The following is a 24,570-nucleotide window of genomic DNA, read 5'->3' on the forward strand; positions in this document are numbered from 1 at the left end:
GGGATCAGTACAGCGGTGACGGTGGAGAAGTGAAAGTAGGAGGAGTGTGTTTTGGACTGTCATCCCATTGAAGAGACTAGTTGTAGTGATCAAAATCTAAGGCGAGAAGAGAGGGGTGTGAGTGAGTGAGAGAGAGTGAGAGAGAGAGAAATATTTCCACCCACCCGACAAGGAGACACACTCATAAACAGCGAGCAGATCGAGCGAGAGCCAGAAAGACCCAGGATCTCAGGAGAGCAGGAGCGGCAGCAGCAGCAGCAGTCTGAAGAGAAACTTTCCGTCAGAGCGGGATGCTTTGTTAAAGCTCAGGGAGAATCACTTAAAGGACTCACCAATAAACACTCATCCTTCAACCTAGACAGACAGACACTACCAGGTGAAACCCAAGAACTCTGCGCTCCAGAGGAAGTTCTCAATCCCCTCAGTCACTTTCAGCCCCCCTCACATAAACGCACATGCGCTCGTGCTTGAGTGGAGGAGCACGACCAAACAAGTAGAGCATCAGAGAGGAAGGAGCGAGCGAGTGGATGGATGCCTTTTGCAGACTCAGTGGCCTGGACCCTCTGTGGGTGAGTTTGAGCTCTGGTGCTTCACCTGGAATCTATATGTTGTCAACAAAATCCTTGAGTAACTGTCGTACATCTGAGCTAATAACAGCATAATTACAGGCATGGCAGTCAATTGTTCTTATCTTGTGTTTATTAGCAAGCAGTTTGAGAAACTGAACAGACTGTTTTTGACAGCTAAAGTGCAGAGTGGAGGAGGCTGAGTTGTATTTCACTAGGACATTTTGTGGCAGCACTTAGCACATGCTGACCTTCTCACTTTGCAGCCTGCAGGTATATAAGTGCATCGAAAAAAAACCCACCCTGATGTAGCACATAACCCCGCAGAGTTACTGCTTTTTATTATTTTCTGACTTGTAAAATGACGCATGGCTGACATCCAGCTGGTAATATGTCTATGAATTCAGTCCAAACTTGAGTGAGCCAGCCCTCGCTTCCCCACTCTGCTTTTGATTATGACTGTTTTGCTCTTTGCTGGCCTTGAAATGTAGAATAAGACATTGTTGAGAAAATGAAAGTCAAGGAGCGACACAAAAATGTTTCCCTCTCTCATTATTTCTGACTTCGCTTCACGTAACGCTCAATAATCAATCAGAGCACAAACTAACTCTGCGTGAAATGAGATTTGTCGGAGGAGGAATTGAACCGGCGTCACGACCTCATTGGGTTTTGTTTTTCTCTTGAAGGAGAGCATCCTGCCTTTTAAAAAAAAAAGGGGGTCAAACTGAAAATTCCGAATGAGTGAGTCATGCTTCTTGCTCAATTTGAACTGTTTTCTTCTCCCTCACGTGGCGTGCGTTCATCATTCATGTTATCTTAGCGATCACCAGTAGTTTGTAGTCAGACTGGGAGAATACAGTGGCGATACAGGCAACTTAATGTGCGATGGATTTGGCTGACTGTTGCCACTTCAGCTACAGGTGAGAAATAAGATAAGTACTGAGCACATTTCTGTTGGGCAGTTGGATGTGGTACAACAAAGTGCTTCGTTCATCCTCCAGCCACCGACCACAGAAGTCAGAAGAGACTGTGAAAGTAGCATCCCACTCACTCATGTTGGTCACTTCAAATGTCAACTTTCTCGTTGCATAACTCCGCTAGACGTGTTTAAAAGGTCTGTGGGTGAAAACTTTTTTCCTGCTTCGCAGACAGTCCGTGATTCAGGCTCACTCTCTTTGAATAAATCTGGACTCGGGCACTTCTTATTGCGCATCGAACACATTTTTACCTGCTGCAGTTGGCTAACCGGGCGGTTACATAACCGTCCATCCATATTGGAGTCAGACTGCGCCGCCACCGAGAAGCCTCAAACCACTTCCTGTGGCGACACCGCCAGGCAGTCTTGTTAAAGCCAGACACCCTGCCCCTCATTAGGGCAGACTGGGTGGTAAACAAGTGCACCGAGCTCATTTTTATGTATTTTTTAACTGACAAATATGGCCAATTTATAGGGGATTATTCATCTCACCGCCGCTCCTGGCCACTGCAGTTTGCTGAAGGCTGACTCAGCGTATTTAATCAAGCAGGCTCCTTCCAAGTGGGATACGTTTTTTTTTTTTTTTGCTGTGGTTTCCCTCCACACTGGCTTGAAGAATGAAACAAACCTGCACCACGTCTGGACTCTGTGCCATCACCACCAGCCAGCTCAGTAAACGTCTGCCCTCCTGCACCTTTACTTTATTACAGGACTGGAACCGGACCTGGTACACAGCTAACCCTGACCTGACGCAGTGTTTCCAGAACACAGTATTGGTGTGGGTCCCATGTGTTTACCTCTGGCTGCTGGCTCCATTTTACTGCCTTCACCTTTACTACCATGACCAGGGTCGCATTCAGATGTCGGGCCTCTGCACCTCCAAGATGGTGGGACTTCACCGTGGCAGATTTCAAAATGACCACGCTGTAAATATGACAATGTATTGCTGCTCTGACTAGGTGCTGGGGTTCCTGCTGGCCTCTTTCGGTTTTGTTGAGTTCTTCTATATTCTGTTGGAGCGAAGCCATGAAATCCATCAGCACATGGTCTTCCTTCTCAGCCCCATCATCCGCAGCTTGACCGTGGTGAGTAGCAGAAGCTTTTGTAAACATTCTGTTACTGTTCTTTATTCTCTCTCTGAAGTTTCTTGATAGCTTGAAGGACGAACAGGGTCTCGGCCTTGGAGCACAATGGTTCCTAATTCAACTTAAGCTTGTAGCTTCCACCTCTTCCCATCGTCCGAACTTATCTATAAAAGCTGTCCCTCTGATATAAATTTTAGGGAACACTTTTCCTTGGAGCCGACATATTAACCAGTTATGAACTAATTATTTGCAGTTTTCTTTTTATTGTGTTCTTTTTATCGACTAATAATGATACATTCTTTCGTCTAACAGTGACAATGCAAGGAGCAGACAGATATTCTCAGTTGCAAAAGGGAAGAAGAAAGAAAGAAATAAATGTAGCTTTTTCTGCTGTAAAAGTTTTTGCGTATTTTATCAATGTCTCATTTGATTTCTACAGTATTAGTGGGAAATATCAGGCGACCAAACTTGTAAACGACTTGTCAGTCACTTGTTTGATGCACTTCTGTGGGTGGAACTGGGGGTAACACTTCACTGTAGCCGTGGTGACAGACGTTTAGGGAGTCTTTACACCTTCCAGCTGCCGTGCTCTTGTGCAAACACTTGAAGGTATAGCGCATGGAAGAGTGGGCAGACATCTCAAAGATGCAATGATGGATTTAAAGTCTTGCAAGCAAAACAAATATCACAGTTCTCTGTTAACGCTATGCCAATGGAACATCAGAGTGCCCAGGTTTCAAGTGCTGGCACCATTTGATGTGGGTGAACCGGCGCAGACTCAACTGGAAAAGTCAGTTGGTTGTAAGATTTGACATGAAAATACATCAAAGATATGTTAGCGAGTTTGACAATGAGACCATGGCAGAACTCTGTGACTAGTCAGCGACCAAGCAGTTTGAATGTTTAGACCCAAAGCGTGGAGAGACCTCTATGTATTTATACAAGCCCAGCGAGTCTTTAATCTGTTTCAATGTTATTTGGTTCTTGTCCTCAAATAAACTCCTCTACCTCCCCAGCCTCACCCTCACCAGGGTGGCGTATGAGGTGCATTATTTAGAGAGGAAAGGGGATGGTCTGCAATCATAATGTTTTCAAGGCTTTGTTGACTGAAAGAGCCATTCGGGGTCATTCAGGACATGGCTCCCACTCATTTGCAGGAGGCACAAATAGTCTGCATCCCACATGTCGGGTAGAACATGTGAACCTGTTTGTTATCTTGAGTAAGAGTCGTCGGTACAATGCTGTTCTTTGCAGCAGAAAGAGTTGCACGTCGATGTCTGTTGCTTTGCTCACAAAGCTTCCTCTCTTCAGCGCCCTAAAAAGTCAGACAGGCAAACCCACCTGTGGTTTTTTTTTTCAGACTGCTGAGTAAACACAAGCACGTGTTTGGGTGAAAGTAAACTGAGAGGTCTCTTGTATATATTCTATGATAACGTATATTGAGGATGTCAGCTTACACAGCAGGCGACCATATGGAAAAGAGATACAGATTTAGCATCAATACTAAAGTTAAGTCAAGCTATTGTCGCTCTCCTGTGAAAAAAAAAGAAAGGTATATATATATATATATAAATAAATATATATATATATATAAAAGTATATATTTAGTAATAACTAAATATATTAGTTATTACTTAGTTATATATATTACTTAGTTTTATATATATAATTAATTATTAATAATAATAACTAAGTAATAACTAAATAATAAGATGATATGATGGGCATTCCTCTGTGGTCTGACTTCTCACATGCTGATTCACTCTTTTGTTCTCTTTAGTAAGCTTAAACTTGTATTGAAGGAGAATGCAGCATGTATAGAGTCCCACCCTGAAGAGTTACTCACGTGCACAAGGGCAGATGGAAGAGAACACTGTGTTCTGACGGCTCTTTATCGCAAATCAACGTATGGTAACAGTTTACGTGACCCTTGCAGCCCACAGGCTCACTGTGGTCACCAATAAAGTAAAGTAGAAATCCAGACAGAAAACCTTCCTTCTACACTGCTGATCTCCCAAGTAATTACACGGTAACATTTTTGATTTCAGACACAGGGATTGAGTGCAGTTCCACCCACTAACAGACGCACTGATCATTTCCCACAATCAGATGAGTCATTGTGGCAGTTACTTTTTACGTTTCCTTTACTTCTGCTGAGGCTTGGATGTGGTCGATACAGCCTTCACATTCAGCGACAGAAACAAGAGTTACGTAACACGTCTGTAAGTTCATTCCTCGCGCCTCATGTCCCGTTCAAACCCTGATCTGATGCCGTCCAAGTGAAGCACTTATTGCAGTGATATAATTTTCTTCACACTCCAAACATGTGGTGGGTGAAATTCTTAGGTCTCTTCTTATTTTCTGAATTTCGTCACATGCTCTTGTGTGTCTATATAGCGCTCTGAGACCTTTGCCTCTGTAGTATGTATTCAGCTTGGCCTTGGTCAACTCGATCTTGGGCCCTCAAAGTCTAGGTCAGGAGTACAACGCTAATTTCATCCAAGCAAAACTGCTCTCAGCTGACAAACTGAGCACACAGCTTGTTTGTGTTCATGATCTTTGGTGGGAACTGGACAACACAGCTGTATGGAAAATACACAACACACATCACGATCTCACCATATATTTGATTCAGATTTTTTATTTTTATTTTTTGCAATATCCATTTATCAATATTTGTGTTAGGTCATTTTCGGCACAATTTTTTTTCCCTCAAAATTAATTGTGTATTCCCTAAAAAAAAGCATTTTTACATTACGTTTGTTTCACCCTTTTACATCTGCATATTTAACCGTACTGTAAAGACTTCAGACCACCAGGAGCTACGCATCAGATTTGTAATCCTTCCTTTACTGTTGTGGAGTGTTTTCACTGGTTAGCAAAAGAGCGGTTCTGTTCTAGATAATGAGGTTCTTTGTGTGCCACTTGAACATCCTGATAACTCACTCAGCCAGAACGGCTGCCCTCTGTTGACAGAGGTCCTAACATAATGTGGTTTTCTTTGAAGGTATCATTAAAGATTTGGATTTGGCAACAATGCACAGCGAGTCACTGCAAACCACACTTATGTCATTTTTTATAAGCAGTAGCCAACTTGATGACATCTGCTGCCGTGGCTTGGGAATTCCCAGTCTTTAAACCTCTATTGGCTCCGCGACATTGGGCTGGATCAAGTTGTGAATGAACCCTTGGGTGAAAACATTTGAATCCAAGTTCTGTTCTTTCTAATGTTTAAGGGTTTTGACAGACTTTTAAAGGCTCTAAAATTGCTTTCACTGTTTTGCTGGAGTTACAAAACAGTTATAAAGTTGACTTATGAATGTATGTAACATTACAGTAGTCACAGTAGAACAAAAAAAAATGTTCCATGAAACTGGGGAAAAAAATGGAAGACAGTCATTGTTGCGTGGTCTTTTCCTCATCACATCTCCAGTGAACCTTTAGTATGTAGCCTTTACCTGTAGCTTAGCATTTGTCAGGATCCCTTAGTCAGCTCACATTACGATTGGATTATCCAGTTACAGAGTTTCTGCTCAACAGTGAATGAGCAACCAAACAGTGTTTTCTCTCCGGTTCAAAGTTGGAATGCGTTCACGTTAATTACGGATCTTGTGGCTTGTTTGCCTGGAACATAATGGTCAAATAAAGAGACCACACTTGAATCTGCTCCGTGCACAGCAGACAACATCATACTTGAAGAAGAAACAAGGAACAAAGTGCCAGAGAAGCATTAATAAGACTTTCATTTCGGGGGATAGTTGTTTTGGACTGAAAACAGTCAATTTAAGATGCCAGAACAGAATTTGGTCCCAGAAAAATACTGCGACACTTGGCAGCATGTTGTTTACCCTTTCATCAAATGATGGACTGAGCCTGTGAGGATCCAACCAGAAGATAGCAGGAACAATAATAAGAACAATAATAAAATAATAGAGGCCACTGTAGTTATATTAGGATTTTTTTTTCTTAAATAAAATAGTTTTTTGTGTACATTTTATTTAAACTTTCTCAATTTGTCTCAATAATAATAATAATAATTCTCAATATTATTTTATTTTTATGAATGAAATATGTTTATTAAAACACATTTCTTACTACATACTGTATAATGTGTTTCATATACATGTTTATTTCATAAAAAGCCTTAAAAGCCTTGGGAAATGGCAGAGAAACTTCATTGAAGGCCGTGCAAATTCAGACTAAAGGGCCACAAGTGGCCACACTTTGCCCTGGTCTGACTTAGCCTAGCATCTGCTCGTAGGTCTTTAATACCAATTTGCCAATTCAGATGTTTCTCGGCCAAAACTCGCTCTTGCTCAAGACGCTTTTCAGCAACAGCATTGTTTCCAACTGGAGTTTTGGCTGTCTGCTCCCTCTTTTCCTGTGGTGGTTTAGGAACCACGTGTGATTTCTCACAGCGCCACTATTGTACCAAGCTGTTGCGCAAAGTTCTTTGGTGTGCAGAGGCTGCAAATATTTCATGAGATATCCGCCAAGCCTGCGATTATAATGCTGGACATGCCTCAATCAAGAGAGAAAAGGATGAGACGGGTGTGACAGATTTAACAGGGTCCGGATAAATCCATCAAAAGCTGTGATGCTCTGAAGTCACGGTCCGTTTCTTTTGGGCCACTATCAGTCCGCAGATATGTGGATGTTTGAAGTCTCTTTCCGTCTGTTCCCCTTCCAGATTCTGACCTTGTGCATTATCCAGCTGGAGAGAATAAGAGGCTGCCGTTCTTCCATATTCCTCTTCTTGTTCTGGGTGTTGGCACTGGTTTGCTCCCTGGTTCCTCTCAGAGCAAAGATCCAGCTGGCCTTGGATGAGGTATGTATATATGTATATAGCTATAGCTGTATTCAATTTTGCGCCCCAAGAATATATATATATATATATATATATATATATATATATATATATATATTTTTTTTTTTTTTTTTTTTTTTTTTTTTTTGTGAACCAGTTGGATTTATCAAGTCCTCAGCCGCCCATCGTCTAGACACCAGCGCCAGAGGCACAGCGTGACATTTACCCCATGTCAGCAAAGCCCTTCTATTGAACCCCCCAATTTTAACCAAGTAACCTAAAGTTAACCAAGTGTGAGGGGTGGCCCTGCCAATTCTGGTCGAGCCGGCATGTGTTTCTCTTCCTGTACCTCCTGTCAGACACTGCAATCATTGTTGAATGGAGTCAGAGTCTATTTAGGTGCACGCGCCCCTGGGGCAGCTACATTTGCATTTCTATAAAAACACAGGCACATGCATCCATATTTCTCTTTTATCATTCTCAGTGTGACATTCCCGCACTGCCTGGGGGAGAATAATGACAACCCTGGGATAAACACTGGTGGGACACAGCAGCAAAGGGTCAGACCAGAGGAGCGTCAGTCTGGTGTTTATGAGCCTACACTGCTATAAACACAGCCAGATGGAAATCTGAGCACATATAATGGGGACTCACGTGCGGGGGGACACAAGTGATGCACAGGCAGCGCTTGTTGACTGCGATTGTTTTTTCATCTTTTTACTGCGGCTTACAAAAGTTACAAAAAAGACAAGAAAACAAGAAGCCGAAATAGAAGTGTTGTGGATGAAGGGAGCGACTGTAAAGGATTTGAGTGAATTGGAGAGATGTGAAGATGGTTTGGACACAATAGAGAAGTTGAAGAAGATGGAACCATTGGATATGCAACAGCTGAGAAACTTCCACTTTTTAAAGTCAGTTCTGCTTTATTAACATACTTTCAAAACGTATCACACAGTTTAAAGGCCATTGTACTTAAGATGAGTAATGATAATGTAATTACCACCATTGCCACCGGTGTAACTGAGGTATGAATAACAATAGTGTCTGTAAAGTACTTTGGGTGACTTTGAAAAGTGCTGTATAAATATATAAAATCCAAGCTATTATTATTATTATTATTATTATTATTATTATTATTATTATTATTATTATTGTTATTATTATTATTATTATTATTATTAGTAGTAGTATTCACTAGTAGGCGCCACGAATCCTTTTAATTTAATTGATATCGTTCTTACAGCCCAGTCCTATGTCTTTTAATAAATCTTAATCTTAATCTTTTAAATTAATTTTCGATTTATTTTGTATTATTTTGTTATGTTTTGTGTCTTTGCAGCATGTTCTGCACTCATATTCTGCGTAATGATCAGCACTGTGACGAAACAGGATGAAAACAACTGCCATTCTCAGCAGTTTTCTCCAGGCGCTCACAAACATATCCGGTTGACAGTTCCCCAAAATATTTAAAGGCATGGTTGGTCCCTTTGGCAACACAGTGTTGACAGCTCAGGTTGACAGAGTTCATGTTTGTAGTCCTTCTGCCATTCTTAGCCGCGTGACCTACATATTTCCCACCCACTTGCCGACCATCCTGACCTTTTTTTTTTTGTGGCCGGACACATTTGGGCCTTTTTTTGCATCGACTCTCTGGCCACAGCAGCACTCTTTTCAGGGAAAATTGTTTTACTGTTGACCATGGCGGTGACTCTCCATACTGCTGCACAACAGGCGGCTTGTGTGAGTGGCCCTGATCCAGCAGTAAACAATGGGGGTGCCAAAACCCCACAGTTTGTGTATGTCGACTGTAAAATAGTCTCATTGTGCCAGAGAGCGTCAGCAGTTCATATTACGGCTGGATTGAAAGTAAAAGTTTAAGTTTGGAAAAACCACTATCACCCTGTTTGGAGTGACATTTAACTGTTTCATTTCTAATAAAAGCTCCTTAGTCTGTGTTAAAAATACACTTTATTGTGTCTGCGATGTAAGTGTTTGAACCATTTCCTCCTCGACACAATGTTTAGGTATGGGAAAAGCATCATAAAAGACTTCATGTGGTTTCTGAAACTGTGCACAGTGAAGATAAATAAACACCACAGGATGTTGTGTGATTAGTAGAACCATGTAGGAGGAGGAGAGGCAACCACAAAATACCGTGAATATGTTTAGAACTATCTCATTTCTTTTCAGAGATCCCTTCCCTAACTCCATAAAGCTGTGACATTTTTGCTCAAATAACTGCTGTTTTCATTGCCATGTAAAGTGGAGGGAAACACAATGTTCACAACAGTCATTGATGTCAATGAAAAGTAAACATTTTTCAAGCCCTTTGTATTCAATATCGTTGACTCTTTCATTTCTCTCTCACATTAGGGAATCGCCTCCGACCTCGTCCGATATCTGGCCTTCTTCTCCTACTTCTCCCTCCAACTGGCGCAGCTCTTCTTGTGCTGTTTTGCTGACCAGCCTCCTGAAGGGAAAACAGTATTGGAAAAGGTAGGCAGAGAGACATGCGTGAAGTAAAGCGGACTCAAACGCATGTTATTATTTTTAGCTTCTTATGCTGGACACATTCCCCTTTTGGAGGAAATGATGTCATTCATTTTTCCCACTCGCTCTCTATGAATCTTTTCCCTGACTGCATGTGATGTATGAGCATGTCTCACTCACGTCCGTGTCACATAGAGATGTAAAAATGCTTTGTGAAAAGAATGATTTTAGTAGCATGTAGCAGTGAAAACGGAAATGAGCTGCCTCACTTCAGCCTGAGGTGTGATGCAAGTTTTCAGCGCTAGTAAAGTTCCAAACAGATTCTTGGCCTGATCATGAAAGCCACAGAAGCCGGTCGTGGTCAACACACCCATCCGTGGTGTGTCTTCCTCCGCTTCACCCCACGCTTTGGTCGCAGTTACTCACAGGAAGAGGGGAAGTAAAGGATGAGAGCTGGTTATGAAGAGAGCAAATAGTCGGTGAGGGGGTGGCAGGACGGACGGACGGACGACATGCCGTCACGTAACAAGACTGACTTTGTGTTTGCCCTTCTGCTGGCTGGGACTTTCTCATGACACATTTGCGCCATCTCCACTGAACCTCAAAAACATCTTGACCCGGCGTGAACACTGAACTCTATTTATTCCGTCCTGTAGGAGTTGAAGCTTCCTGGAGAGAGAATCACCAGACTGTGTCGTAACGTTTGTTAACTTCAGTAGCTGTGTTTGCTGGAGTGGGTGTGATGTTGACTTTAAAAAGCTTAATTTAGTAATGAATAAGGTTGCATGGTTTTATTCTGAGGGGTTACAAATAATAGCAGCTATTGAAAGGGCACCTACTCTCCAAATCCTCCAAATTCAAATTATTTGATGCCTCAAACGTTCAAGTCCTCTCTTCTATGATGCAGTAAGTCCCTCATCACGATGATGATCCATATGCCTTTATAAAGTCCTTTCGCATCTGAAAGGTTAAGACCTACTTCCTGACCAGTCACGGCAGAGAGGATGTGTAAAGAGGATATTTTCTAATATATATACAGTGGTACCTCGGTTTTTGAACGTCCCGGACTTTGAACAAATCAGAGTTCAAACAAAAAATTCAAGATTTTTTTGCTTTGGATTTTGAACGAAAATGCAGAACTCGAACACCCCCACAGTTATTGTGTATAACGCAGCCTCTTTATGCAGACGTGTCCCGTTAGCTCCGAGGCTGGAGCGCGCACTCCAGGGTTTGATGTCCTGTTGTGGGCTGGAGCTGGGACAGGGATGAGGCGAGTCTGGGACAGAGCGTGACTTGGTTTATGACTTTGTCACAGCCAAACTGCACAGAAGCGCACATTCAGAGCTGGACACGCACCGGGCACCTCTTCACTTCTGGAGAGACCTCACTCACTCGGCAACCCCTCCCACATGCAGCGGCCACACACATAGAGGAACAGCGCACCTGCAGCAGACACTCTACATTCACTCCTACAAAAGACTATTTTAAGGCTTGGAACGCATTAGTTCTTTTTCCATTCATTGTAATGGGAAAAATCCATTCAGATTTCAAACAATCGAACAAACGGATTGTGGTCAAGAACTGAGGTGCCATTGTATTTCCAATCATAATTTTAGTTAACAGAAACATACTCATTTGTTCAATAGGGATCCAAAAATCAGTACATTAGCTGCTCGTTCAGATGCCAGTAAAGTACTCAAAGCTGCCTGGTTCTTGTACTGGCTTCTTAACATGAGGCTGCTAACTAGTTAACGCTCGGTCATTATCGTAACTTAGTCCAGTTTCCAGTCAATTCTGACACATCAACTGAATGTTTTTGCACATATTTGCACAACATTTACATTTGGAGGAAGTGGACCTGATAGTGTACCGAAAATCGGAATTTGGTTCATGCTAACTGGTGACTCGAAGTGTCTGGACTCTTCATCTATTTGTTCGCAAAATACATCCTCCTCCTAGTATCGTGCTTGTTTCAGTGCAAACCCTTAAACAAGCCTGGAAAGATTTATTAACCACTCAATTCCAACAAATATCTGAAGCTTCCAAACCCCTCAGTGATCTTGGCAGTCATCATGAAAACGACCATCATTCGTGTTTTCGATCTGTTTCAGAATCCATGTCCCGTAAAAGACGCCTCCTTTCTGTCCAAGATCCTCTTCTGGTGGTTTACTGGGTAAGATGCTTTAACCACACATCTCATCTCATTCCCCCTGAGCAGCGCTCTCTGCTTGGTTACCATCTAATGTGCCTCTACTGGGTTGATTTTATTGAATCTCCTTCCTTCACAGGCTAGTTGTGAAAGGCTATCGTACCCCTCTGGAGGCAGAGGACCTGTGGACGCTGCGAGAAGAGGACACCTCCCACAAGATCATATCTGAACTTCATGAGGACTGGACCGCTGAGTGCGCCAAACTTCAAAAGTGAGACACTATGATTTGTACTTATATAAGCAGGAATTACCGTACAAAATTTTGCGCAAAATCTTGACTTGCCATTAAGTAACAAAGTGCCTTCTGAGTTCAAGAAGCAGGTATAGCAAATGTAACCTATGAGTTTCCTAATACTGGAGATTGGAGCATGGTGGGGTAGTTTTATGTGCCATTGTTTGTTCAGGTTTAGTCCAATCTGCCTCCAATAGAGAAGAGTAACTCTTTGTGTTTTTTTTTTTTTTTGGACCGGTTCAGCCATGTGCAGGTCATGCACATGTTGTGTTTCATGTTTCTTCTGGCTCACACGGACCGTTAATAACACAGTCCAGCCGTCAGCTGCACTGCTCCCGCTAACTCGAGGAATCGTCCTGCTTTCACAGCCATGTTGTGGAACTGTAGTGTCCTCGTGTTTCAATTCAGCCTCATGTAAATGTGCTGCTATTCTCTCTACTGAAAATGTCAAGGATTTTAAAGAGCACGTTTTACTGCTCCTTTGAAGGCCTTTGTATATTCTTGTAACAACGTGAGGTAATAATGCTTAATAGGCTGCTGGTTCACAATGTGATGGCATGAGTGAAAACATTTAAGAGCCTGCCTCAGATTAAAGACTTCAAGGTTGCCAGCGTCATGTTGGCACATTCTCCAGCGCAGAGGTCATGACTGTAACCATGTGCGTTCTCTCCCTCTGGCAGGCAGGAGAAGGCGCTGGTGTCGAGCGCCGCGCTGGGAAGCCGACTGCCGGATCAGGCTCAGCTACTGAGGAAGCTGCAGAAGGAGCAGAGCTCGGGCTTTATCCTGCTCCGCACTCTGGCACGCAAATTTGGTCCATATTTCCTAACTGGAACCATGTGCATCATATTCCACGATGCCTTCATGTTTGCCATTCCACAGGTTCTTAGGTAAGAGTGCCCCAACTTCAGTTTCTGATGACAGAATTACAGCCGGATTTGAATTATTTATGATTTACACCTTGATGGACAATTTAATATCAGTGTGAAACTGCAACATAAACAGCCTTGTGCAGAGGAGAGTTCTTAAATGTCCTTAGGGTCCATTTTATATACCGTGACAAAAATTAAAATTAAAATCAAACAGAAGGAAATATGATGGGACAACTTGAAAAATATAAAATAATGCTGAGAATAATAATAAAAATACAGAGAGATGTAATTATAGCATAAAAATTACAAGTTTTTTTTATTATTATTATTATTATTATTATTATTATGAGATTTATTTTTCAGTGGTGTTTTTTTTTTATTGTTTTTTTAAGCAACAAGAAATGCAAATATTTTAATTGGTTAAAAGGTTTTGAACAATACAATTTAACTAAACATTTATGCATTATGTACATCTTATAAAAGATGTGGGTAATTGCAAGCAAACAAAATATTGTAAATAAAAAGTTGTAAGTCCTAAAAGACATTTAGAACTAAAAAGGTTGAGAATAATTAAAAAATAAAAAAAAAATTGATCAATTTCACTCTGATGTCACATGGGCCTCTTGAACGTAAGCAAAGGTCTGACCTGGTGTGTCAGTAATGTGAGGTTCTCAGGTGCGCCCCCTACCCTCCAGAAGATTCTTAGATGCAACATCTTAAGCAGCTACACCTGTCTATTGGACTAAACATTCTCCATGTCGCCCGACTAGGCGACCTAGCAAAGAACCAGCCGCTGACCTTCCTTAAATGGGTTCTTGGCCTGCACTCTCCAGACAGGAATGTTGTTGTTGGTAATGTGTGGCACTGAATCAGTCAGAGTGTTAATTATGGTCGTGGAGTTGGAAAAAACGGACGTGCACTGCTGTAAAAGGGTTAACAAAGTGCTGAAAGGCGACATGCAAAAATGGGTGAACCACTCGAAGGATGCCGCCGGCCAAGTCTGAGGCCCGGCTGGCCGCAAATAGAGCCAGGCTCTGCAGCACAAACTGCTTTGTGTGGTCGCAGAGAAGCTCAAGGTCTCTGGTTTAAGGCAAACAATGAAAGTTAAATCATAACATTGAATATAAACAATAAAAACTGTGTTGACAAGGAAATCCAAACCTCTCTTCTTTTGGCCTGGTCTTTACCATTTCACTGAAAACAGCTGGTAAACAAAGGCAGAATTTGTGTCACAGAATCCAATTAAGTTTTTCTATTTCTGTGTCCGCAGTCTGCTTCTGGGTTTCATGAAGGATGAGGATGCTCCACTGTGGAAAGGCTACTTCTACGCCACTCTCATGTTCCTGCTGTCGTGCCTCCAGTCGCTCTTCAACCATCAGTACATGTACACTTGCTTCACAGTGGGAATGCGGGTGAAAACAGCTGTTATGGGCTTGGTTTATAGGAAGGTGGGTAAAAGTGCATCCACAGACGTGAAACCTTTAACCACCAGACACAATAAATTACAGGAATAAACTTTTCTTGGTCCAGTTTAGCACACTGTTTTTGAAATAAATGACTAGGTCAAATCCTCGCGAGGCACTGTGTGGCTAAACTGTCCTCTTCATTCCAGTCGCTGGTGATAAACAGTTCAGCCAGAAGAACTTGCACTGTTGGCGAAATTGTCAACCTGGTTTCGGCCGACACTCAGAAGCTCATGGATTTTGTGGTGTACTTCAACGCTGTCTGGCTGGCTCCCATTGAAATTGCACTCTGTCTGTTCTTCCTCTGGCAGGTACACATCAGTCTCACTCAAGTTTGTTGTGCTAAAAATCCTACGATATCATTTGCACTGGCCATTTATTTACTTTCCCACTGGCATAGAAAAATGGTTTTTTTTTGTTTTACTTTACCTAAACAATTTAGGTGAAGATTGTTTTTGTTTGCTTGCTCCATTGTTTTAAGTCGATATTCATAAGTCATAATGCTAGGGTTTCCGTCAATCCCCATTGCCCAAATGAACATCAGAAAGTCACATCTCCGTTTTTACTTGAAGAGCTGTCACCTTCTTCGGCATGCTACCTTATCTACGGACATGCTTGTACCTGGCCCACACTCAGACACATGCACAGATCGACCACTAGGGAACCAAACCTTTTGCTAGAGCCCACTTTTCTTCATTTTTCTTTTTTTCATGAGACCTGAAGTCATAGAAGTGAATAAGGAGATCTAAAATAATTCTAAAAAGGACATAAGATGAATGCAGTCCTTCATCTTCTCTTCAGCTCGTGCATCCATTCGCATTCGAATAACCTAAATGGCCATTGCTTGCTAAAGATGAACTACATGATCTATAATGGGCACAAAAACCACAGGACTCTGACTCCTCCTGGACTCTAGCCCTGCCTCACCAAGACTTTACCTCTGGTGTCCCTGCGGTCGGTCGAGTTAGAGACTGCTCTCGCTGTTCTAACAGCACTGTATCTTTTTTTTTTTTTTTTTGTCTTTATTATACAGCATCTTGGACCATCTGCGCTTGCTGGTATTGCGACCGTCATCCTCATATTCCCCCTGAATGGACTGATAGCAAAGAAGAGAAGCAAGCTGCAGGTAGACACCGTGACACTCTTTTCCTGCAGTAGCTCCAACTTCTGTGTAATGTTCCGCCAAAGAAGCAGCAGCTGCTTGAGATGGCGGCCAAAGTTCTGCGTGGGTGTCTGGCCTGGACGTCACATTCTCTCTTGCCCCTTTGAAGTCTGCACTGAATGTCTCTTGAAAACAATTGCACGAAGAGGCGTGGCAGTTTGTAGACATCATTTTAATTTCTCTGGAAGCGCAACAGACGCTTCCATAAATTTGGATGGCAATTGAATTAAACTATTTGGCAGTGACCACATTCCTGGCACGATGCTCTTTCCTCTCTGCTAAAGTTGCATAAACAAAACAAGCAATAAATTCCTTCGCAATTAAAAAAGTTTCCATGTTGTGGAAGAAAACTACTACTTGCTCACAATAACTTGTGTCTTTCCCTTGTGTTGATTATTGTCTCTCTGCCGTGACCTGCTTAGTTGTTGCTTGAATAACTGAATATATAAACTTCTGTTTGGGCTGCAGGAGGTCCAGATGAAATTCATGGATGGCAGAATCAGACTGATGAATGAGATTCTGAATGGAATCAAGATCCTGAAGTTCTACGCCTGGGAGAAGGCCTTTCTGGAGCAGGTGTTGGGATACAGAGAAAAGGAACTGAAGGCTTTGAAGAAGTCTCAGATACTGTATTCCATCTCAATCGCCTCATTCAACTCCTCGTCTTTCCTGGTAGGTTCAAATAAATAAATTTAAAATTGCAAAATACTCAGTTCACTAAGAGCTGAATCAGTAGAGTAGAAGCATGGATTCAGTCACATTCTTTCTATACACTATAGATCTATGCTGATGCGTTGACTCGTCCGTCAGTCACAGCAGCGCTCCTCTTGCCACACACTCACAGTGAAGATGCTGGTTAAATGCGCAACTTCCAGTTGTTTTTAAACCTGATGTAACTTAACCACACACCTTCACCACAGAATGATGGCGAGTTCCTTGTCAGTCCTGCGACTGTCTGCACCACAAAGCTAACAGAGCTAGTGGCTAACGTGACAACGCACTTCAAAGTTTAGTTAATGTTAATGTTAAAGATTTGTCAACAAATTCTCCAAACTCAAATAAAAGTCATGCAAAAGAGATTGTGATAAATTCAAAATAATTATTTAAAATAATTAATCAGAAATATTTTTTCATATTGTCCACAATTGCGCTTTTGCCAAGGTCCCTTTGGTACCTTTATTGAGCTGTGGCTTGGAAAACATTGCTTAAAATGACTCCATTTAATCCAGATTTGGAGGTCAATAAAAATGATTTCATTTGTGCAGATCGCCTTCGCCATGTTTGGAGTGTACGTAACGCTTGACAACAGAAACGTCCTCGATGCTCAGAAGGTTTTTGTCTCCATGGCGCTGATCAACATCCTGAAGACTCCACTAAGTCAGCTTCCTTTTGCCATCAGCACGACCATGCAGGTACATAAAGCAATATTTATTCAACTTTTATAGAAATAATTTTGCCGTTCTTGTGGTCTACATGTTGGATTTACGTGGTGGATGGATTCGGTGTGAACCGCTGGTTGTGTTTCAGGCCGTGGTGTCGCTGAGGCGTCTGGGGAAGTACCTGTGTTCCGATGAACTAAAAGTGGACAACGTCTCAAAGGCTCCATTGAGTTCTGGTATGATTCCCTCCCATAAGTGAATGAATAAACTCGTATAAGTATTGCACTGGAAATCATAGGTTGTCATTATCAAGAAAACAGCGCCACATTATTTGGTTGTTTACGATACGTCTGTGTAGGGCCACAGTCCTGTGTGGGTCACTGCTCTTTCCGCTTCACTGGCTTCCTGGTAGACTGCAAATTGCAGGGTTTTCCCATTTTGTGGGTCAATGTAAATTCCAGCATGAAATAAGAGTTATGATTCATAGAAAAATGTTGGGTGCAATCTGTCACCACATCGCTTGACAGATGACGAAAAGAAGCAGTATGTAATTTAAAGCTCTTAACGCGGACCACCATGCAGATTTTTGTCTTCTGTTTTGTTCAACTATTTTGTATTCTCATTGTCTGCATGTCTTCATTCTCTTTGTGAGTAGATGGAGATGATGTTGTGATTGACAACGGAACCTTCAGCTGGTCTGCGGAGGGACCTCCTTGTCTGAAAAGGTATAACAGAAGTTATAAGAATCTGAATCAATGAGGTAGATTTACTCTTCTTTTTTTTGTTTACAGAATCAATGTGCATGTGCCACGTGGCTCCTTGGTGGCTGTGGTGGGACACGTGGGCTGTGGAAAGTCCTCCCTGCTGTCAGCTATGCTTGGAGAAACAGAGAAGAGGAGTGGCCAGGTCTCTGTTAAGGTAAGGCTGTCGCCTTACTGTTCATTTGCAGAATAGAAATAACTCTTTTTCTTCCAACAGGGTTCAGTTGCGTATGTGCCTCAGCAAGCCTGGATTCAGAACGCCACAGTCCAAGACAACATTATGTTTGGCCGAGAAAAGATGAAGACGTGGTACCAGAGAGTGCTGGAGGCTTGCGCTCTGCTGCCGGACCTGGACATCCTTCCTGCTGGAGATGCGACGGAGATTGGAGAGAAGGTATGGAATCGAAAGCTGGATTTCAATTTGGAATGCTGACTTATGCATGTGTCTGAACCTCTGCAGGGCTTGAACCTCTCAGGTGGACAAAAACAACGAGTCAGTCTGGCCAGAGCGGTTTACAGGAGAGCAGATGTTTACCTCCTGGATGATCCACTTTCTGCTGTTGATGCTCATGTTGGTCAGCACATCTTTGACAAGGTGATCGGACCCAAGGGAGTTCTGAAAGACAAGGTAAAGCAAATGTGATAAGAATGAAGACCTCATCTAAGTTATCTTGACCTAAAGGAAGTTGTTTTCTCACCGCACAGACCCGCATTCTTGTGACACATGGAATGAGCTTCCTGCCGCAAGCTGATCTCATCCTGGTTCTGGTGAACGGTGAAATCACCGAAAGCGGGTCCTATCAGGAGCTGCTCAGCCACCAGGGAGCTTTCGCTGAATTCATCCACACGTTCGCCAGCACAGAAAGGAAAGAGAGCGCCATACAGAGAGGTGAGAACACAGACAGACACACACACATCGCCCAAGTTTCCTTCCCTCAAATGGAACAGTGAGGGAATTCTCATCAAACTGCCGAGCCCACTAAATTTGTCATTTCTTGCAGCTGGTTCCAGAAGGTCCAACGCTCGCCTCAGCATGGTCGACTTCATGCCGTTCTCCAGAGACTTGTCACAGGAGCAACTGATTGGGTACGTACGCTGATTCGCACGTGCAACATCTGTTAAACATCTCCCCCTACCTCCGTAACCCCTTCTTATTCCTGTTAGCGGGGACACCACAAATACAAACCTTCAGAACATGGAACCCGTGACTGAAGCTGAGCCGGAGCAGGTCCCGGAGGAGCTGGGCAAACTCACTGAAGCAGACAAAGCGCGTACTGGAAGAGTAAGAGCTTAAGCACCGATGGAAACAAGTTCAGTCCTCTGACGTGTCTTTGTCTTTCTTTGTCTTCAGGTGCGGTTGGAGATGTACACAAAGTACTTCAAAACCATTGGCTTGGCCACGATCATCCCCATCGTCTTCCTCTACGCCTTCCAGCAAGGGGCCTCCCTGGCCTACAACTACTGGCTCAGCATGTGGGCTGACGACCCGATTGTCAACGGCACCCAGATTGATACCGACCTGAAGCTCTCAGTGTTTGGGGCCCTCGGCTGTGTGCAAGGTTTGTTCCATTCTCAATGTGCCCACTCAACACTCTTGTTCACTCATGTCCTCTTCTGTCAGGCGTCGCAATATTCGGCACCACCGTCGCCATTTCAGTCTGCGGCATCATCGCCTCGCGGCACCTTCACATGGACCTGCTGATCAACGTCCTGCGTTCCCCAATGTCTTTCTTCGAATGCACCCCCAGCGGCAATCTCCTCAACCGATTTGCCAAAGAGATCGATGCCATTGACTGTATGGTGCCCGAGGGATTGAAGATGATGTTGAGCTACGTCTTTAAACTCATGGAAGTCTGCATTATCGTGCTTATGGCCACGCCTTTCGCTATAGTGATCATCCTGCCGCTCACTTTCCTCTATGCCTTCGTCCAGGTACGGCACCCTCCACACCTGCTAGTTTTTCATGAAACGTTCCACAGTTCCAAAATCAATCCTGACAATTTCGATTCACTTTTCTTCCACACTTGCTGGATGAATTATGGGAAACCCCTGAACGCCTGCCCGGTATTTGACTTTCCACCGTTGCCCGCAGAGTTTCTACGTCGCCACATCCTGTCAGCTGCGGCGGCTGGAAGCAGTCAGCCGCTCGCCCATCTACACCCACTTCAACGAGACGGTCCAGGGCGCCAGCGTCATCCGGGCGTTTGGGGATCAGTCCAGGTTCATCCTGCAAGCCAACGAAAGGGTGGACTTCAACCAGACCTCTTACTTCCCTCGATTTGTTGCCACTCGGTGAGTTGATCCCCCAAAAAATGAATGAATAAATAAATCAATAAAGTTTTCATATTGATAATATAGTTTACAAAAATTCTTAGTTTAAGTTATTTAGCTTTTTATATATATATATATATATATATATATATATATATATATATATATATATATATATATATATATATATATATATATGTGAATGATAGTCAAGTAAAAGCTAAATAAATAAAACAAAGAATAATAAAACTCATGGCAAGTATTGTTAAATAAAACTAATTCTAAAATAAATAGACAGTGTCGTTTTATGCAGGTATTCTATGGTGTTAATTTATTAGCCAGTGAACATGATGTTTTTGGGAAAGGTTTAAGGCAAAACGATTCCATCAGCTGATGAGGTTTCCTCTCCGCAGGTGGCTCGCTGTCAATCTGGAGTTTGTGGGCAACGGCGTGGTGCTGGCCGCTGCTATTCTGTCTGTGATGGGGAGAGACACTCTGAGCCCGGGCATCGTGGGCCTGGCCGTTTCACACTCCCTCCAGGTTCGCCCACACACGCGTTCACACGGGGGTAGTGAATTTACAATTATGAAAGAGGAAATGAACTGAGGCTGTGTGTGGTTTCTCAGGTCACTGGAATCCTGAGTTGGATCGTGAGATCCTGGACTGACGTGGAGAACAACATTGTTTCTGTAGAAAGAGTGAACGAGTACGCAGACACTGCCAAAGAGGTCAGCATAGTGCACATTATCTGGTCTAAAATTGGTGTGTTTAAGACACTTCGACCAGACTGTGAAAGCAATGATGCCGTTTAACAAAAGTAAAACTTTGGGCCGCAGGCTAGTTGGAACATAGAGGGCAGCTCCCTCCCTCAGGCATGGCCTCAGACAGGAACCATTGAATTCCATGACTACGGACTGCAGTACCGAAAAGGCCTTGAGTTGGCACTGAAAGGAATAACCTTGAATATCCACGAAAGAGAAAAGGTGAGTCGCCTCGTCTGTCCTCTTTCGATATTTCTGTCTCCTAAGCTCTTCAAATCACTCCCAGGTGGGCATCGTAGGACGGACTGGAGCCGGTAAGTCCTCACTTGCCCTGGGGATTTTCAGAATCTTGGAAGCAGCGAAGGGGAAGATCTTCATAGACGGCGTCAACATTGCTGACATTGGCCTGCACGACCTGCGATCACGCATTACCATCATTCCTCAGGTATGGCGGTGGAATGCCAGGGAGCCGACTGGGTTTTCTCATGTGAAGCACTCCAGAGCTCGTAGCCAGAAAGTAATCCAAACTTAATCGTGTCTGTTTCCCCCCCCGCTCAGGATCCTGTGCTTTTCTCTGGATCGCTCCGCATGAATCTCGACCCGTTTGACTCGTACACAGATGAAGAGGTGTGGAGTTCACTGGAGCTGGCGCACCTTAAAGCATTTGTCTCAAATCTGCCAGACAAACTCAACCATGAGTGTTCAGAAGGGGGAGAAAATCTCAGGTAGGTTTTAACCTCCTCAGTAGCCAAATTCAATCTAAGTATTTATAATGTAAATACACATGAACGCTCTGCACAGTCTGGGTCAGCGACAGCTCGTCTGCCTCGCACGAGCCCTGCTGAGGAAGACCAAAATCCTGGTTCTGGACGAGGCCACGGCCGCTGTGGACCTGGAGACTGACACGCTCATCCAGTCGACGATTCGCACTCAGTTTGACGACTGCACCGTCCTCACCATCGCTCATCGGCTGAACACCATCATGGACTACACCAGGTACTGAAGTGGAGCAGGTCTGGATCCTGGTGTGGAGAATGACGTGTGTTTTGATGAATGTTGTGAATGTTAATGAGACACGAAGACATCATAACAATGGCGGATATTCTCCATCCTCCAGCCTCCAACCACCGCCTCCTTCTACGTTACCTCCTCTTTTGTGCGGGAGGCCCATTAAGAATACTTCTTCCACAGTCACCATGTTTGTTTTGGAGTTTGTCTTTGTCATAATCTTTTGACTGTGGGCTGCTCCCCCTGGTGGATATAATGGTGAACAGCAACACCAACATATAGAATGCGCTGAAGTATGTGATCAGTGATGGTAACATTGTTTGAAAAAGAGTTTGAAAAATTTCATACGTATAGGGAGCGTTACGTGGGTCGCTGGCATTTTCCTGGGCAGGAAGTATTCTGCTCTCATGTCGTAACACTTTCATTGACCTTTAAAATGTCAGCTGAACCAAACCGTAAAAATTTCAGACATTTGATCTCAAATTAAGAAGGTCAGAACTTTTCTATCAGTTGAGGTTGATAAAGATAATACACTTCAAAATCTAAATTTAAAAAAAATTGAATTAATAATGTGGTGTTAGACTGTCTTACATATTTGGGTGCATTTTTATTTATTATTTAATACGTTTTGAGATGATTAAATTGCTCTTGTATTTGGAGTATGTAACAGACAAGGACTCTCACTCTGAATTAAGATCAAGAGTCTCGAGTGTCAAAGACCTGCTCTGACTCTGCTCCAGTTAAGCTTTTGACAAACACAACACAAACAAATCTGTTTGTCCTCTTGCTGTCTTCCAGAGTGATTGTCATGGACAGGGGCCACATTTCAGAGATGGACTCTCCAGCCATCCTCATTGCACAGCGGGGACAGTTCTACAGAATGTGTCGTGAGGCGGGTCTGGTCTAGATCCACATGACAGAGCTGGAACACTGGTGGACAAATGCAGCCCTCGTGGTGCTGCTCACTAAACAGCGGCAGCTGAAAATGCCACTCGATGTTGGCAACGTCCTGGACGCTAAGGAAGAGGTGCAGCGGTGCTTGTCCGTCGTAAAAGCCCCCATGGATGCTGCCCGCAATCTGGAAAAGACTTTTGTTAAGCCATGAACATCTAAAGGGAAGCAGCCATGGATTCTTCAAACTATGCATCTTTTTGATAAGTACTGTTCAGGGGCTGGAATAATACTTTCTCAGCCGCAGCATCATTTTCATTCTCTTTTTGAATGGGTCATATATGCAATTTTGTAAATGCAAATGAATTGAATGATCTTGTCTCAGGCTTTCATGTCGATGTTTACCTGTAATATATTTCCGCCTCATATATTATCTTAAAAAGAGGTGAACTTGCAGACTGACTGAGATTTCTTTTTAATGTTTCTGTTGTTCCAGAAAGTGGGACGATAAATGCTTTGACACAGTAACCTTCACAAGGTTCACCCTGGCAGGCATAGGAGGAAATGAGGTTTTCAAAATTGAACCTTTTTTTGTATGTCAGAGAAATAACATTGAAGCGAGCCAAGACGTTTACAAAACGGCCAACTATGTTGGGGCTTTTGTTTATTTCTGTCAAAGTAAACATTGAAGAATGCTGATAGAAACCCTGCTGGTCAGATTTAACCTGGAACCGGTGCTATAAAAACCACCATGAATGACGGGCTTGCCTCATGAAAACAATAGTGACATATCTGGGATTGTCCGCTTGTCGCCACCACACTATACAGGCCATATAAACAATACAAATTGAACCTACAAAAATAAGGGAAAACATTATTGCTTTGTACCAACACTGCAAACTGCCTATTCCCCTTCCACCTTCACTCTTGAATGAACCATTATATAATGAGCTTTACTCCTCTTTACTCTTTTGTCTTACTGGTTTAGACAATTTATCAAAGAAAGAAATAGGTTATTTATGTGACATGCCAAATGTATAAAGTGCTCTTATATGTATGAGGACTGTATTTATACTTTTTATAACAAGCCTGTTTAAGTTTCACTGTGCGTTTACTTTTCCATGTTCTCGGTCTATACATAAATGCTGGACAATAAAATGTATTTAAATAAACATGGCCTCTGTTTTTTCTTCAAATAAATTGGCTTCAGGATAATGATGATAATGATAGTGATAATAATGTTAAACCTGAGTTTTAAACAGCTTGACAACATTCCAACATTCGATTCCCACATTCCAAAAACCTTTCAATAACATTTGAAGTGGAAGATGTTATTCATTCTTTTGATATTAATCCTTATGTCACATATTTCTATACTGAATTTATTTATTTTTCTATGTTCTTTTCTATGGAATAATAGTTTATTCTTTAATTTTCTTTTTTTTTTTTTTGCAGAACAACACTAGTGTTTCTCCACCAATTTCAATTCAATACAGTTTTAATGTTCCATTTATCAAATACACAATTTCTACAGCTACATTTTATCATTATGGTTATGTCATTTAATATTCGTTTAGTTAATGTTTCCAATAATGTTGTCTCCACTTTGACCACTAGATGGCCAACGAGTTCCGTCCTTT

The 24,570-nt window shown here is 42.7% G+C and overlaps 1 protein-coding gene across 1 annotated transcript; it reads left to right on the forward strand.

Moving 5' to 3' along the window:
• Positions 1–215: 215 nt before the first annotated feature.
• On the forward strand, positions 216–24,075 carry LOC128753951 (multidrug resistance-associated protein 1-like). The gene is made up of 31 exons (XM_053856194.1): positions 216–569; positions 2,253–2,429; positions 2,502–2,627; positions 7,318–7,455; positions 9,808–9,930; positions 12,036–12,097; positions 12,213–12,344; positions 13,046–13,252; positions 14,505–14,682; positions 14,847–15,008; positions 15,731–15,823; positions 16,328–16,531; positions 17,125–17,271; positions 17,387–17,474; positions 17,894–17,963; positions 18,030–18,156; positions 18,217–18,393; positions 18,460–18,627; positions 18,705–18,888; positions 19,001–19,085; positions 19,164–19,281; positions 19,351–19,558; positions 19,621–19,931; positions 20,092–20,291; positions 20,684–20,810; positions 20,897–20,998; positions 21,107–21,253; positions 21,318–21,476; positions 21,590–21,756; positions 21,833–22,027; positions 22,838–24,075. Exons 1-31 carry the CDS (start codon positions 528–530, stop codon positions 22,944–22,946), a joined length of 4,533 nt encoding a protein of 1,510 aa, XP_053712169.1. The 5' UTR covers positions 216–527; the 3' UTR covers positions 22,947–24,075.
• Positions 24,076–24,570: the final 495 nt, after the last annotated feature.

The sequence above is a fragment of the Synchiropus splendidus genome, chromosome 2 (assembly GCF_027744825.2).
Source record: "Synchiropus splendidus isolate RoL2022-P1 chromosome 2, RoL_Sspl_1.0, whole genome shotgun sequence".
Lineage (NCBI taxonomy): Eukaryota > Metazoa > Chordata > Actinopteri > Syngnathiformes > Callionymidae > Synchiropus > Synchiropus splendidus.